This window comes from Accipiter gentilis, chromosome 10 (genome assembly GCF_929443795.1).
Source record: "Accipiter gentilis chromosome 10, bAccGen1.1, whole genome shotgun sequence".
In the NCBI taxonomy this organism is placed as follows: Eukaryota; Metazoa; Chordata; class Aves; order Accipitriformes; family Accipitridae; genus Astur; species Astur gentilis.
In genome coordinates, this window is record NC_064889.1 from 17,377,785 (window position 1) to 17,392,929 (window position 15,145).

The window sequence follows — 15,145 nt, forward strand, 5'->3', positions numbered from 1 at the left end:
AGGATAGAAATGTACTTCCTGGATAGGCTAGCACGACCTCCTCTCATATTACATTTAACAGAGCCTCAGAAGTAGTGTTTATCCTTAAGAGCCAGGTTGTTTCACATTCCACTAAACTAACATTTCTAACAGCATCTCTAAAATCATTTGAGCAGGCTCTTAGTAGCCACAAGAGGGTTTTTTTCCAAAAGTTTTCTTTCCAAAAACTGCCTCCTTGATTAGGATACATGTCTAAAAGCTGGGAGAAGAAACAAGGAAAAGTGAACCCCAGTATTAGCCTCCCCTCTTCCTCACACATAAGTTCAGTTTAGTTCCTAAGAAACAGCACAAATTATCCTCATTCAGATACAGCAGTTGTGTTACACCAAAGGAGGCTGATCAAGCCCTAGAAGTTCCACAAGCTTGAAGATAAGTCCCCAGCTGCCATGAAGTACCTACCGTATGTGAACATTCGTGGAGAAGTGAGCTCAATATTTGGTAAGGCTCCCAAGTGATTCAGGACAGCACATCTGTACCCATTTTTTTGCGCATAGTCAACAAAAGTGCGGATATACTGCTTTTCACTGTGGTTAGCAATCCCAGGGCAGATTACCATTGTGACATCCTCTGTGCACAGAAAGAGAGGGAAGTTAAGTAAATGTCACTTCATGCAAATTAAGAGAATCAGAAGATTTCCATTTCAGATCCGTGGGAAACCATTACCAGAAACAAGCTAAAAATCCTACTAGTCTGCCAAAAATCCAGTATGGGACAGGAGACTAGTGACTCTAGTGCTACAGATGTGAAAAAGTAATTCATGTTGAGATGAACAGTTTTCTAACTTCAGGGAAAGCTGCCCAAACAGCTCTACAGGCACTGCCTAGAGACCAAGAATAAATTCTTCCCTTTAAAAGATGTTTTTGAGATTACAAGTTCTGCCTTCTGACAGCCTGTTGTGACTGCTAAGTGTGTGGAAGCTCTGGAGTCCACTACTCATTCATGCACCAAGTAGACTGGCTACGCTACTTTTCCTTTATTTCCCTTCCAGACTTGGGTGTAACACAGATCTTCAAAATAAAGCTTTGCTATGTACAGACATTCTGATAGGCTGACATTAGCCACCATCTGCTTTGTGGCTAATCTAATGGTATTTGATCTGCTGACACTGTTCACTAGTTTAACAAGGCATCATTTCATCAACTAAGAAAGTAATTGTTGTAATTCAAGTAAGCACAGTAAATTACATTCAGGATTAGCATATGCGCTTCAAATTAGCTATCAGACTCTGATGTGCAAAGCTCCAACATTAGCAGCTCTAGCCGCTGAATTTTTGCCTCATTAGGAAAGCACTGCTCAGATTCTCTTCAGTGATAGAGATAACAGTAACTGTTCTAATGCAGCTTTATACCATGAGGATCTCAACACTGACAGTTAAGAAAAGAACTCTGCTTTTTCTGAAGGCCAAATGAGAGTCATGGGCTTATAATGCAACCAGGTACTACAGGGGTAAATTCTACTTCTGAAGTCAAGCCATAGTAACTCAGTTTTAAGTGTTGCTGTTACTACTAGTGAGTTTGAAAGCTGACATTTACTCTGAATATACATAATGTTTTAAGAAATCACCATGATTTTCTACTTTTTCATGGAGTTCTCTTCATGGCTGGACTCCTTCAAACCCTGTGCACACAGGGTTTGTTCCCGTGCAGATCTTGAAACACCTGTTAGTAAAGACTACCAAGAATTTGTTTCTACGGGGGAGATAAAGTCTAGTTTCTTCTGCATACACACCAGGCTATGAAGAACCTCGCACAGCTAGCCTCTGTTCTATGATCCCACCACCTTAACAGGCAAAGGGCACTGCGAACAAGGCTTACCACTAGATTCTCTTTGCCAGCCTCTCACTTGAGGAACAGGTTAAGGAACTTTTCTTCTGTTCCTTAACTTCCCACTCCTTGCCACAGTTAATTAGTCCAGTAGGGTCTATCCTGCTGTCCGAGATACAGGTATACAGCAAGATGGCCTCACAGCCTCCACACATTGGTTAGTATTGCTTAGCAGCCCCCTTCCATCACCAGAATTAACATCTATCCTTTCTGATAAAGGAAGTAGCAATATCCTCATCCGTCTCCCAGAGCACAGAATCAAGGTTAGCAGGTAGGTGCAGCCAGCAGCTATTTGACTGACCTCCAATGCAGTGCTCAGACTGTGGCTCAAAGAGATCAAAGGTGGCTGTTGCTCCATCTGGCATTGTGAGGTACTTGCGAAGTCCGTATGGATGTGGTGATCTCACTCTTCCCATTTTTCCGTAAAGGGCGGTCTGGATATGTCCACTCTTTCCCCAGATCAGGGGTGGAACATACCTGAAAGAGGCAGTAATTTAATTGTTTATCCCTGCTGCGTTAACAAGCCTTTGAGAACAGATAAGCACTCCCATAACAAGTCTCCCCCTTGCTAACAAATATCGAAACTAATATGAAATTGTTTTTGCTATGAGTGAACTGGCAACACTGATCTTTGCAGCCTTACACAAAAGGAGAGACTGATATGCTCTCAACTCTGACAAATCAGCACTGATAGCAGAAGCCAAAAACCAGACATTCCTCTATATTGAGGTGTTACATGCACAAATGCTTCTCACCAAATAGAGGCCTTGTGCCTCAGTGAAATTGGGACAGCATGTTGCTAGTGAGCCAAACTAACCTCCAGAACCTGTAAAGTGTTGTAAATATGTTTTAATTGAAAACACTGAAGCTGGTTGAGCCACATGAACTTGTGTAAGCACTTGACTGTACAAGCCAGTGGCAGAAATGACAGGATTCATAGGAAGTTCTAGAAGACCAAAAAGCCCCAAGACTTGCTGCTAGTTTCGACAATTTTACACAGAACTGCTTTTCTCGGTTAAGTGAAGAATATGGTACAGAGCTATTTTGCCTCTCAAGCAGAGTTAGGTAAAGCTGGGACAGTTTTAAAAGGACCTGTCAGAATTGGCCAAACTCCACTGAACAGTAAATCCCTTTCAACATAAGAAAAAGGCACCTACCAGTTATCTTTGTTTATCAAGGGCATATTAAAGCTAAGTGACAAAGCAGATTGTCTTCCTTCTCCTGGCTTACTGGCCCTCAAAAAAGACATGGGGGAAACATGGCTATTAACTGGAAGGCATTAAAGGCTTAGTCATCAGGTTTTTTTAGTACAGGCAGAGCTGCAAGTGGTTTAACGGGAAACATACCATTGCCCACATGGTGGTAGTAGGGCAGTCACCTGGCCACTCCACAAAGGAGAGACTGAACTGATGCCTTGAAAGAGTTACATCAGCTCTCAACAGGAAAGCATGAATGATTTATTGTTTAGGAGAACAGCAGTCCCAGGGGACATGCTTCCAATTAAGGAGCTGTGGTCTCTGCTACACAGAGCAGGATAACAGAAGAAGCTTAAGAGCTGCTGACACCACCTTGAGTCCTGAAAGATTAGCAACTCCTTCCCTGTTGTATTTTTTAGGGCTTTCTACCATTATTCCCTTTGACTTCTTGAGACCACATGAAGCAGTGATCATGTTCTTCCCTGTTCACAGAAAACTAGGCAGCTCAGGACTCAGATTTCCTGCTTAAGCCCATAACCCACTAGAATGTGACAGAAACCTTACCTTTGTGCTCTGACACTACCTACTCACGCAGCTAGACCTTCTTCCACATGCCAGCTCTTATGTGTCATATCCACAACAAGCTGTTCCCATTACACACTTCTCAAAAAAAGACTTCCTATAAAAATAAGAACTACCTAGCCTTGTTTAGCAAGACAAGAACAGCAGTATGCTCTTTCTCCCTGTTCTCTCATCTACGAGGTAGACTTTTTCCAGTCAAAGCAACACAGCAGTTCATTGTACAGTTTTACTCAGTTTTTGCAAGTGCACTTCCCAAAGAGACCCAAAACAGATTCCCATAGAAGTAGATACCACTTCAAAAAAGGCTGCAAAAGCTGCCAACTGATGCTTGCAACCTTGTAAATTAGCACTCAGTGCATCTCGGATTTGATCACTCCACTATAAAGCTTTTCAAAGAATCTATGTAAGGTTTGTAGCACCAGCTATCTTTTATCAGCCCAGCATCTCTGCACTGGGACATATGCACTGCAGGACTACAGGTGGGTCTTGCCAGGTGCAACATGCAGCATGCCAGGTATTCAGACATTCCCAGCAATGATGGGGACTGTACAAGCTCATCTTCTGCAATTGCTAGTAGAGGTGGGAAGTAGTTAGTGGATACATTCTCACAATTCAAAGTAGACATCCATTGGGATAGTGCACTCAATGTAAACAAGGCTGCACAAGAACTATAGATGGTTCTGCTCAAGTCACATACAGCTCACTGCAGAGGCTTTGGAACAGCAACTATTATGCCAGATGGAAGAGACACTGCTCTTTCAGCATAAGAAAAAGCCACTAGCTTCACCCCAGTCATTTACTTTATGAGCAGTTCAGGTCAGCAGTCATACCCCACACTAGACAGTGCTTGACTGGCTTTTTGTCTTTTCACAGAAGTCCTCTGCAGATGGGTTTTGCTAGCAGCTTTTGAGCTGTCAAATACAAACTATAGTAAGAATTTGCAGCTCTTTTAGAGGAGATTTAGACATCAACATTGTTGCATGGTTTCTAATCTTAGGTTAAGTGCATGCATTCCAAAGTTTTGGTGATTCTGCTTCTATATAGCACTTTTCAAATCAAAGATTATCCCAGGTGAAAAACAAAGTTTTACCCCGTAGGGCTAACAGGAAAGCAATTTCTCCAGCTACAGCAGCTAAGTTATACAGCTGTGACTGATTACTGCTACCACCCTGATTAAAAAGAATCAAGGATCTCTGCAAGCACCAATCCTTTCCTCACATTTACCTACAGTTCAGTTTCCAGCTATAAGTTACAGTCATCCAGTGGAACAGATGCAGCAGCACGTAGCACAGGATGTTGTTAGAGAGAAAATTACAAGAATCTTCAAAGCATCATCACTACTGCCGGAGTTTAAATGAAGACAAATGGCTTAGAGTGCACTGCTTCCCATAGCCTGCCTCATCAGGTCACAACTGGTTTCTTTGGGGAAAAAACACCCAAACCTGCCTTCGAATAACCTGACTGGCAGTTACCTGAAGTACTGATCTTCAGTAAGTCAGATCTTTACACTGTTTTTACACAGGCAAACAGCACATACAGTTTCACTGACATGTTCTTCACCAAGACAGGAATCCCTATGACTCCATCCATAATGATGGACAAATGATACCTATGGGTTCCACATTTCCCTCAACACCAAAACTGTGTGAAGCCCTACGGACAAGGGTGCATTCACTGCTTGCTCCCTTCAGAATGCACAAGCTAGTGTTTCTGAGCATCCTATGGACCAAGCAAGTAAAATGCTCGGCTTATCTTTTGTTAACTGGGATCAGTTGTTTAGGCATCATACTGCCTGCAGCAAAGATGTGCTAGTGTTAGTCACTCTGCATGTAACTACACTCTTCTAGATAAATATCCAAAGGTCAAGTGCCAGCATGAGTAATGTGCATAGGACAGCACCCTAATGCAGAGATTTGTTACTCCTGCTTAGTCATACTTAGGCACATTAAGTATATTTCTGCATTTTGCACTTAAAAATAAAGCAGTTAAAGCTCTGAAATACAGGCAAGTCTTAGAGCAGCAGCTTATCATCTCGCATATCTTTTCTTTTACTACTGCCCATCAGCCTTTAAGCAATAGGCTTGTGATGAGATGGATATCCTAAAATCCCTTGGGTCTCCAGGAGACTGAACATCACAAGAATTCAACAGGGAGGGGGGAAAGAAGTTGCCCAGATTGTATAGATCTTGCATAATCAGTGAAAAACTAAGACAGATTAACATTTACCTTACCAGATTGATGCAAAAGCAAGCAGCTATTAAAAATATTAAGACTTTCATTTACCAAGACAAGCTGCCAATCTAGCCTACTACAAAACCCTATAAAGCCTTGACAGGAACAAAGCGATGCCTCTATATCATTGCATTCCAGTAAAAGCTGTCCCGAGCTGAGGGCCAAGTTTGACTTTGCAAAGCATCCTTATAATCTATTGCAGGATCAGGCATATGATCCAATGGTCAGACTATTTCTATTGACCCTCCATTTTGGCAATGGACAAATCTGTTTTTGAAAGTATTCCTGTAAGTGACTTCTATCTACATCTTTCAGTGAAACAGTCTACAAGAACTTTCAAGACCAAGTACCAAGCATAACAGTGCAAAACTGTATAGGATTGAAGGACAAGACATCTTTTTATCCAGGGTTTGTGTGGACTTCCAGCTCAGTTTTGCTAAAACCATTCAAAGAGGAGAGCATAAAAAGAACTCTTCAGTCATGCAGGTGCATACCAACACACTGGTGAGGGAAAAAAGCTTGCCAGGAATTGTGCAAGAGTCTTCACCCTCTGAAAACACAGATCAGGGAAGCTTAAATAAAATTTAGCTTATTATGTGAAAAACAGTTCCAGAGACATTTTCATACTTAACCCAGCTGAAAAAAACCTAACTATCCACTGATGATAGCAATAGCTAGCACAGATTGTTTTGAAGTGAAGCCAACATTCCTCATGAAAAAACAGCTGAAAAGAGATGCTCCTCTGAAACAATCATCCTGTAGACAGAAGAACACGTACTCAGGGTATTTTTCTTATGGCTTACCTTAATAAAACAAGCTCAGCAGGGTGTGACATGGAAACACAAGCTAGATATCATGCAGACTGAACAACTCAGTAGTACTCAGTTTAAAGAACATTCAAGCATTGCCCTTTAGATTTTATGCTAAAGTTATCACTACTGCTAAATTTAACCATGTCTTCCAAACAAGGGCCCCTCACTCATAAAAGCAGGTGGTTTCCCTCCAGCATTGATATTAAGCAGAAACAGGGAAAGTGTTAAGTGACATGACAGACTTCAGCTTCTCTATAACACCTGCTATAAATCAAAGCAGTTTTGAAAAGCAGTGTGCTGTAGAGGCTATCCCAGCACAGCAAATTTCACTGTATGGAGATGATTCACTATCTATTCCTCAGTGTGCCCTGTTCCAGTGAAGCTGCTCACAGGTGTGCAACAGCCCAGGCACAGACACCATGTCTATAAGCAACATTTCCACTGTTCTGCAACAGCAGTTTACAGATGACACAAGCTGAGCAGCCAGCTGGGTGGTGAGCAGCAGTCAGGAAGACTTCTTGCAAAAGAGGTATAAGCATGCCCACACAAGGACAAGGATGATGTACCACAATAGCACAGATAAGCAAGTACTGATGTCCTGGTTTCAGCTGGGATAGAGTTAACTGTCTTCCTAGTAGCTGGTACAGTGCTATGTTTTGAGTTCACTATGTGAAGAATGTTGATAACACTCATGTTTTCAGTTAGTCTAAACACTACTTAGCAACAAGTCAAGGATTTTTCAGCTTCTCATGCCCAGCCAGGGAGAAAGCTGGAGGGGCACAAGAAGTTGGCACAGGACACAGCCAGGGCACCTGACCCAAACTGGCCAACAGTGTATTCCATACCATGTCACATTCCATCCAGTATAGGAACTGGGAGGTGGGGGCAGGGAATCGCCACTCAGGGACTAGCTGGGTGTCGGTCGGCAGGTGGTGAGCAATTGCACTGCACATCATTTGTACATTCCAATCCTTTCATTATGGCTGTTGCCATTTTATTAGTGTTATCATTATTAGTTTCTTCTTTTCTGTTCTATTAAACCATTCTTATCTCAACCCACAGGTTTTGCTTCTTTTCCTGATTTTCTCCCCCATCACACAGGGTGGGGGGGGAGAAGTGAGTGAGCAGCTGCATGGTGCTTAGTTGCTAGCTGGGGTTAAACCACAACAACTGATAACACAGCAGATCCAAAGGCAAAGTTGCATTGTACCGGTAACAAAAATCTCAGTTTCTGTGAAACAAAAATGGCTTCCCAGTTTGCTCCAGACCCAAAGGCTTTTAACTGACTCATTTTCCTGTTTTGATTTGGTCAGTTGCAATAGATACCAGGCACTCTGAGTAAAGACAAATATTTGAGGCAGTTAGGTTATGGCTTCCAGTAGCCAGTCCTATAACTTCCAGTAACAGGATTCTGTAATAGAAGGCAGACAGGAGAACAGATCTGCAGATGCCAGTTACTTATTATGGAAGCTGACTTACATGGCACAAGTACAGCATTCATCAGTCTTAACTGGCTAAGTGAATTCACAGCCAGTTACATAAATCTGCTCACAAATACTAATATTCTAGCTCCAAATGCTGCATTTTAGCTGTGCAGCTCAGCCCCACATCTTGATAGGTGGCTGTCCACAACAGTGCCTGAGAGCAAGCGAATCCCTAGGTGTTCCACAAACATCCTCCTAGCATTTTAATATTAAAAACAATTCCAATATGTGATTGTAGATTAAGTTTTAGTGGCTCTCAGGCAGCAGATTATAGTTTTAGAGCACATACATCATCCAGTATGCAGGAATTTAGGAAAGCAGCAGCTGTATAAGCAGCTCACACAAAGCACATAAAAAGCAAGCTATTTTTATTAGCAAGCATCGGCATTCAGGTCCTCAAAGATCTGAAGTGGAAGTTCAGCAACAGGCTTATTTTTGGAGCATTACTTCATTTCATCTGAGGAGATTAACACTTTAAACATTAACTCTTACATCGCCTTAGATGTGCTGTAGTACATTGGATACTGATGGCAAGAAAGCAGAGCCTAAAATTTGTCCATGTTAGGGGACACCCTGAGAACTGCTGCCTGCATTACAACAGGTGACAGGTTATTTTTCCCCCCTTTACAGAACAGTTTGGAGATACTTAAAGGATGCTTTACAGATCAAACCTTGTTTGAACCTTGTCCCTTATTTGATGCTAGGGAATACAATTTGAATTCCAATCAAGAAAGCTCATCTAAAAGTCTGCAGGGTTCAACCCCCCCCCCCCCCGCAACATGTAGAAAGCAGCTTTTTCTGCATCAGCTCAGCTAGACTGTTCAATATGACGAAGACACAGCAAAAATGTAACAGCAAAAATTTAAAAGCATCTTAGAGCTTCCATGTCCCCTGAGTCTCTGAAAAAGAAACTAACGTAAGTGGAGTAGAAGTGTTTGCTGCCTACAGAAACTGTATGAAGTCAGAACTATTTAAAAGTACAGACTGGCCTCCTTGGTTAAACCACCTCCTTCCCAATTTAGGCAGCTTTTAGTTAGTGAAGTGCCCATCCCACCCCTCCTCAGCCTTCATTAACTACAAGAAGTATTCTAGTCAAAACAGGGCACAAGTATTACAGCACATCTTCCTTGCTGATGAGCTAGAGAACACAAGGCTGCTGCCAACGCCACAGCAGAGCATCTAGTAAGGACTCAGACCCCCTGAGGCTGCTCCTCTCCCCAGGGTCCATGCTTCAACTTATCAATAGGGAGCTGCCATTCTTCTCTGCCTCTCAACATGTTCACCTGCCAAAGCTTCAGGAGTAACACTGTTCTTCTAGTTTATTATTCTCCTGGAAGTGTTCCTCCCAGGGTAAAACACTAAGGGGATGACAGGAATCAAACACTGTTTGCTATTAGATAGAAGAAAAGAACACTGAAAAGCTTGAAGACAGCTTTTCTGACTACTTGTCTCCTTGCATCTAGGAGAAAAGCAATGACAGTGCAAAAGAGTCTTATGGTACCAGGCAGCCTGCTTATCCAGTATAGGTTGTTCTGCAAACAAAGGATAAGAAGGATCTAGACTGGATCTTTGACAGTGTTTACTAACAGGCTTGACAGTCATTTGCCTCAATCTTTGAGCAGGTTTGCCTTTATTAATGATAAAAGCATGCAGACAGCAAGGATAATTATTTTCGATAAGGATGACACTTGTGCCACACCTCTACAGGAATAAAGATACACACACAGACTTGATAGAAGAAATTAGGAACAGCCAAAAAAAATGTCTAGCCCAGTACAGCAAGCACTGGCCAAATTTGTCCTCATGAATCAAACAGCCAATACTGCATTTCTACAGGAATAAGAGAACAGATGGCAGACTTTCTGTACCAATTTGAAAGACAGAAAAAGGAGACAGCTGCAGCCAAGGGTTCGGCCCAAGTGCTCAAGGGCACCAGTAGCTGTGCTGATTTTCAAGTTTCCATGCAAGAAGCAGTTCTTTGAATGAAAAAGGGTCTGATTATGCTGCTCTACTTGGTAAGCTAAAGTACAGACCTGGATGGGGGTAGAGGAAGGGAAATAAAGAGGCAAGAAAACATGAGCTCTAGGAAGACAGTCTCTTGCTTACCAGTGTTTGATCAATATGTAGAAAGCTTCTAGAAGTTTAGAGAACTGTAAAAAGCAGTACTAACATCTGCAAGTACAAGGTACCTGGCATGCAGCCATCTCGGGCAGCTTTACTATCCAAAGCTCTTAAAATAATCATCCACCATCATTTGGCTTACTGAATGACACTATAGTTACAATGTATTGAGTAAGTCCATAGGTGAGGATGGTGCCATGAAGGGGAAAAAACCCTCAAAGTGGGTTTTTTTTTTCCAAGTATTTTTGAACAGCTGCACAGATAGAATAACTTTGCATATTTCTGCTTTCTCCCTGCCATCCTGGTTTTTTCCAGCAATATCCTCACCCATTCCTCCCTTAAGCATAAGGGAGCTGAACAAACCAGGTCTGAAAGCCAGTTCACAGCTGTACAGAAGAATTGGTCTTACAACTGATCTTTCAACAAACCCAGTACTGATATAAGAGGAGGATTGCTGGGCTACTTATTTTGCTTTCATGGTAGAATTTGGAAGAGCTGCTTAATCAGCTTTCCTAACACTCTGAATAATTAGCAAGCAATCAAAGCCTTGCAAGATTTTTCAGAGCAGTATGGCACAAGCTGTTTTCACATAGCTTTTTGCTAATGAGTCCTACCAACTATTTCATGCATAATTGCAGGAATTTAAATATATTTGTTCCCCTTTAGTCTCCAGGCGACTTTCATACCTGAAGACCGGATTTCTTTGATTTTTTTTTTTAATTTCTGTATTGAAAAAGTCTGTGATAACATCAATAGAATAACAAAAAAAAAAATCACATATATGTCATCTTTCCTGTAAGCCCGTTCAATCCCCAACAGCAATTGTATTCCTGTCTCCTCTAACAGAGGTGTACAGGTAACAAGCCTGAACAACTACCTCTTGACACATTTTGTTGTAGTTCATTTCAGCTGTGTTTGTTTCCTGGGGTCATGCAAGCCTCTCAGACAGTGTTCTGCCCAAGAACCATATGTTAGAAATCACTGCTAGTTTTCATAGAAGTTGGCAAGCCTCAGCTCTGAGCTGATCCATAGAAAGTAAACCACCCAAGATTGCACACTATTAATGCAATACTAAGGTTCTGCAAGAAGCTCTTCACTCCTGCAATTAACACACAACAGATGTATTGTGATTTTTAGACATGTTCTACATTTTTACTCCTTTGGGAATGCTTTGTTCTCTGAAAGTCAAAAATATACCTCTAATACAGTAGTGCTAGGAGCTTGTGCCGTGAGAACAGAGCTGAAACAGGAGTAAACCAGACTCTGAATTCGCTTACAATGTGTTTCCAAAGATTAGCCTGATACTAATATGCCTTCAAGACTGATCATCAGCACAGCTTCAGGCTTGCTCTTTCAGTGACTAGGGACATGTCAACCTCAAGTGCCAAGACTGAGATGACAAGTGTCTAAGATACACTAAGGAGGTTCTAGTTACTTGGTATTTTTTAGGGAAGCAACTGCTTTGCAGTTAAGGCACTAGCCATAAATCAAGAATCCAATTTCAATGCTCAGCTTCAACACACATAGATTACTCCAAACTCAAGAGTGCATCAGGGAACCCTCTTTAGGCTCCAATTTAAAATAGATAATGTTTTGTTTCCTGTAAGAGTTTACAGATCCTATGGCTTAAGATCTTACACTTTATGTAATCAAGGCACCTAACAGCACTGCTAAAAGCCCCTCATCTCCCCTAGAAAGACTATCATTAAGTCAGCTTGACCTTTGTGATCCAAAAGGTTCATGCAGCTGCATTCAGCACCTACTAGATAACTGATGTATTTAGGGCTTCTAAATAGGACTTGCAAGTTTTCAAAGTGATTGCAGAAGAAATACTGTAATCAAAATCCTCGTGCCTCCAAAGCCTCATGAAACTGTAGTAAATGCTTCATATTATCAGTGAAGGTAAGGGCAGCTGCACTGATTTTGGAGGTCCTAGAATGGAAGGGCAAGGATCAGCCTGCTCAAATTCAGATTGACCTTGTCAGCTGTGTAAGTGGATTCAACAGGCTTAGAGCTGGCTAGTATGTCATTACTTTATTAAACTAGTTATGATGTGCTCTACCCAGTAACAGATTTCATTAGTCTTCATCAACTTAAGGCACTTCAAATAAGAGTAGACACTTTAAAACCAATAGCCATCCCTATGTTCATTGCAAGTGTACAGACACCACAAAAACATTTCCTTCCTGTAAGCCCCGACAGATTTCTTCCCTAATAGAAAGGAAAGTACACGAACAGGAACAAGTGCTGACTGCATCCCTCCCTCCCCCATTTCCACAGACAGTGGGCTATATAGTGCAGGTATAGTATAATATAATATCAGCATATAGCTACCATACAGAAGGGCAGGGATGACTTTTTCCATACAACCATGGAGAGCCCTGCACAACAAGACTTGGTCCTAACTCAGGTACCTGGGACACTAACAATAATGAAATGCTTAACTTGGAACATGTTTATTTTCCAAAGAGAATACCCTGACACTCATTTACACTCAGGTTTAAGAAACACACTAGGCAGAAGAATGGTTAAGTGCAGCTCTTCTCCCTGTAACACAGGTCAACACAGAAAAACATATACTACTTACTCTTTGGTCAGAAGTGGGCAGGATTTGATAAGAAAGCGGGCCAAAGCAGAGTCCTGGTAAATGAGTTCAGGAGGGGCAGTTGGGCTTTTTAAATTCAAGCAGCGAACAATAACATACAGAACAGCAGCAACTGCGGCTAGCTTCACCCCATCAAACACTGCCGGCAGCTCAGGGGTTTCCAACATTGCACTCATTTTGAGCCTGGAAATAAGAACCAATATTAAAGCTTTTTGCAATATACTGCTGGATATGAATATCAATTGCCATGTTAAATATAAGACTGTGCTAACCAAATAAATTTGTCAATTAACACTGCTACAAAAATTGTAGCTTATCAACTCAAGACTAACAACTTCTAAGATGAAAGGAAGTTTATTTTGCACTGCTCGAACCTCTGGCCACCACAAGAAATAGAACCTGGATGATCAGTTGGAAAGGAGATTTATTCGTAATCAGTGCTACACTAGAATTGCAACAGTGTCTCAGGTGTCAAACCCTACAGTTTGCAGACAGTCAATACTTTAAGGATCTTGGCCAAGACTATCCAGCTCGAACAGAAGCCAAGTGAAAAGCCAGGCTATAAAGACACATCAGCAGCTTTGGGCACATCTTTCTTCCCAGATGTACAAGCCAGACTTGAAAAGGAGACCTTCAAAGAACTACTGTGTTAGCTCCACAGCCTGAATTTTGCAACTCCATGAGAATACTGGTACTAACACCTGCATGTATTTAAGGTGGTCACTTTAGGCACCAGTGAGTTCAGCATTTCTTTTAATTCACTGTAGTTCTGCAGCTGAAGGAGGACTAGATTAATACCTAGTCTTGCAAGGGCTTCAAACGAAGTGGGGCAGGGGAGAGAATTAAAAACACACCCATAACATCACAACATCCTTCCAGCTTGAAATCAAGTTTTTTAACCAATCCAGTTTCTTTTGAACATATGGTTCAAATAGCTGGCTACAGTTATCACAGGGACATTTCATCCATTTCATCCATTTCAACCAAGGGGCTGGTTTTTTCCTGGGTCCTTCCTCAGACACATGGGTAATCAAAGTCAGATATCAACTGACAAGTCAAGTCTTACCAATGTCACTTCTTCAAGCTGGAAATAATTGCCAGTCCTCAGTAGAATTGTCACTGTCTGGATCCACGTGTTACTGGAGTCACCCTGTGAGGGGAGGAAAAGCAAATTGATTATTACTGATAAGGTTACATCTCTCAGCTGGAAGGGAAGAACACAAATTTATACAGAGGTCCCATCACAGACATTGCAATTGATTTGTGTATTCAGTCCTAACTACTTCAACTCTGATCCATCTACATCAAACCTCTTGCCTACGGATAGATTCCAGACTAGATCAGTTGCCTACATCATATTAATTTATCTACAGTATGCAAATACACCCTCATGAGATAGGCAGAAAGCAATAATGAAAACCAGTGCAACTTCAGAGGAAAGCCAAGCTATGAACTTCCAGAACAACACACATTCACCATCTTCACAGGAGAGTGACATTGTCCTCAGTTACAGACCTACCCAAATCCCTTCCTATTTAAAAGGCTAGAAGTAACTTCTCAATTCTGTGCAATATCTACACTGTTACTAAAGTGTGAAGCCAGTCTGAAAGAAGTTTCCTGCTACTTTTACTCAGGCTTAGCAAAGCAGCTCACTCCTACACATGGAAGCTTGTAAACAGTCTCTGCTTGTTCCCACACTTGCTTTTTTGAGAAGTTACAACATACCACACTTCAAGATGATGAGAGCCACCAGGAGGCTCAGATACAGCCACCTAATTAACACTAGTGCATATGCACCAACACTTGTTACAAGAATTTGATGATGCCAATAAAAGAGAGATAGCTTTCAGCCTGTAACTGTAAAAATGTAAGTGGTATTTACAATTAGAACTGGATTCCCTACAGGCACAACAAACCAATGGGGAATTAGAGCTTCCAGGAAAAAGCTCCAGAACTGTCTGTTCTTTACCACAGCTACTGCTTCTAACTTGGAAAACACACCAATGGGACAGACCATACCAAAGCCTTAGTCTTCTTCCTAGCAGGAAGACAAAACCTCAGAAGTACTTTCTGTACTCAGTGCAGCTACACTAAAATCCCGTGGAAGAAATCAAGTCTGACATCAGCTATTGATTAACAGCATGCTGGAAAGCTGCAAGTTTCTGCCACCATAACCATCTGCGTTGCAGGAGAACAGAGGGTGAAGAAAGTGGAGACATTTAATTCTTGACAACTCTGAAGCTTTTATTTT

At 41.7% G+C, this 15,145-nt stretch overlaps 1 protein-coding gene across 1 annotated transcript in view; it reads right to left on the reverse strand.

Moving 5' to 3' along the window:
- Nucleotides 1–15,145, reverse strand: part of ABHD2 (abhydrolase domain containing 2, acylglycerol lipase) — a 42,444-nt gene that overhangs the window by 18,035 nt on the left and 9,264 nt on the right. Inside the window, exons 2-5 of the mRNA XM_049812118.1 lie at nt 13,961–14,044; nt 12,877–13,077; nt 2,164–2,339; nt 439–606 (exon numbers count right to left, since the gene is read on the reverse strand). Of these exons, the coding sequence (XP_049668075.1) occupies nt 439–606; nt 2,164–2,339; nt 12,877–13,070 (538 nt within the window). The 5' untranslated portion in view covers nt 13,071–13,077; nt 13,961–14,044. The remainder of the gene's footprint in view (nt 1–438; nt 607–2,163; nt 2,340–12,876; nt 13,078–13,960; nt 14,045–15,145) is intronic.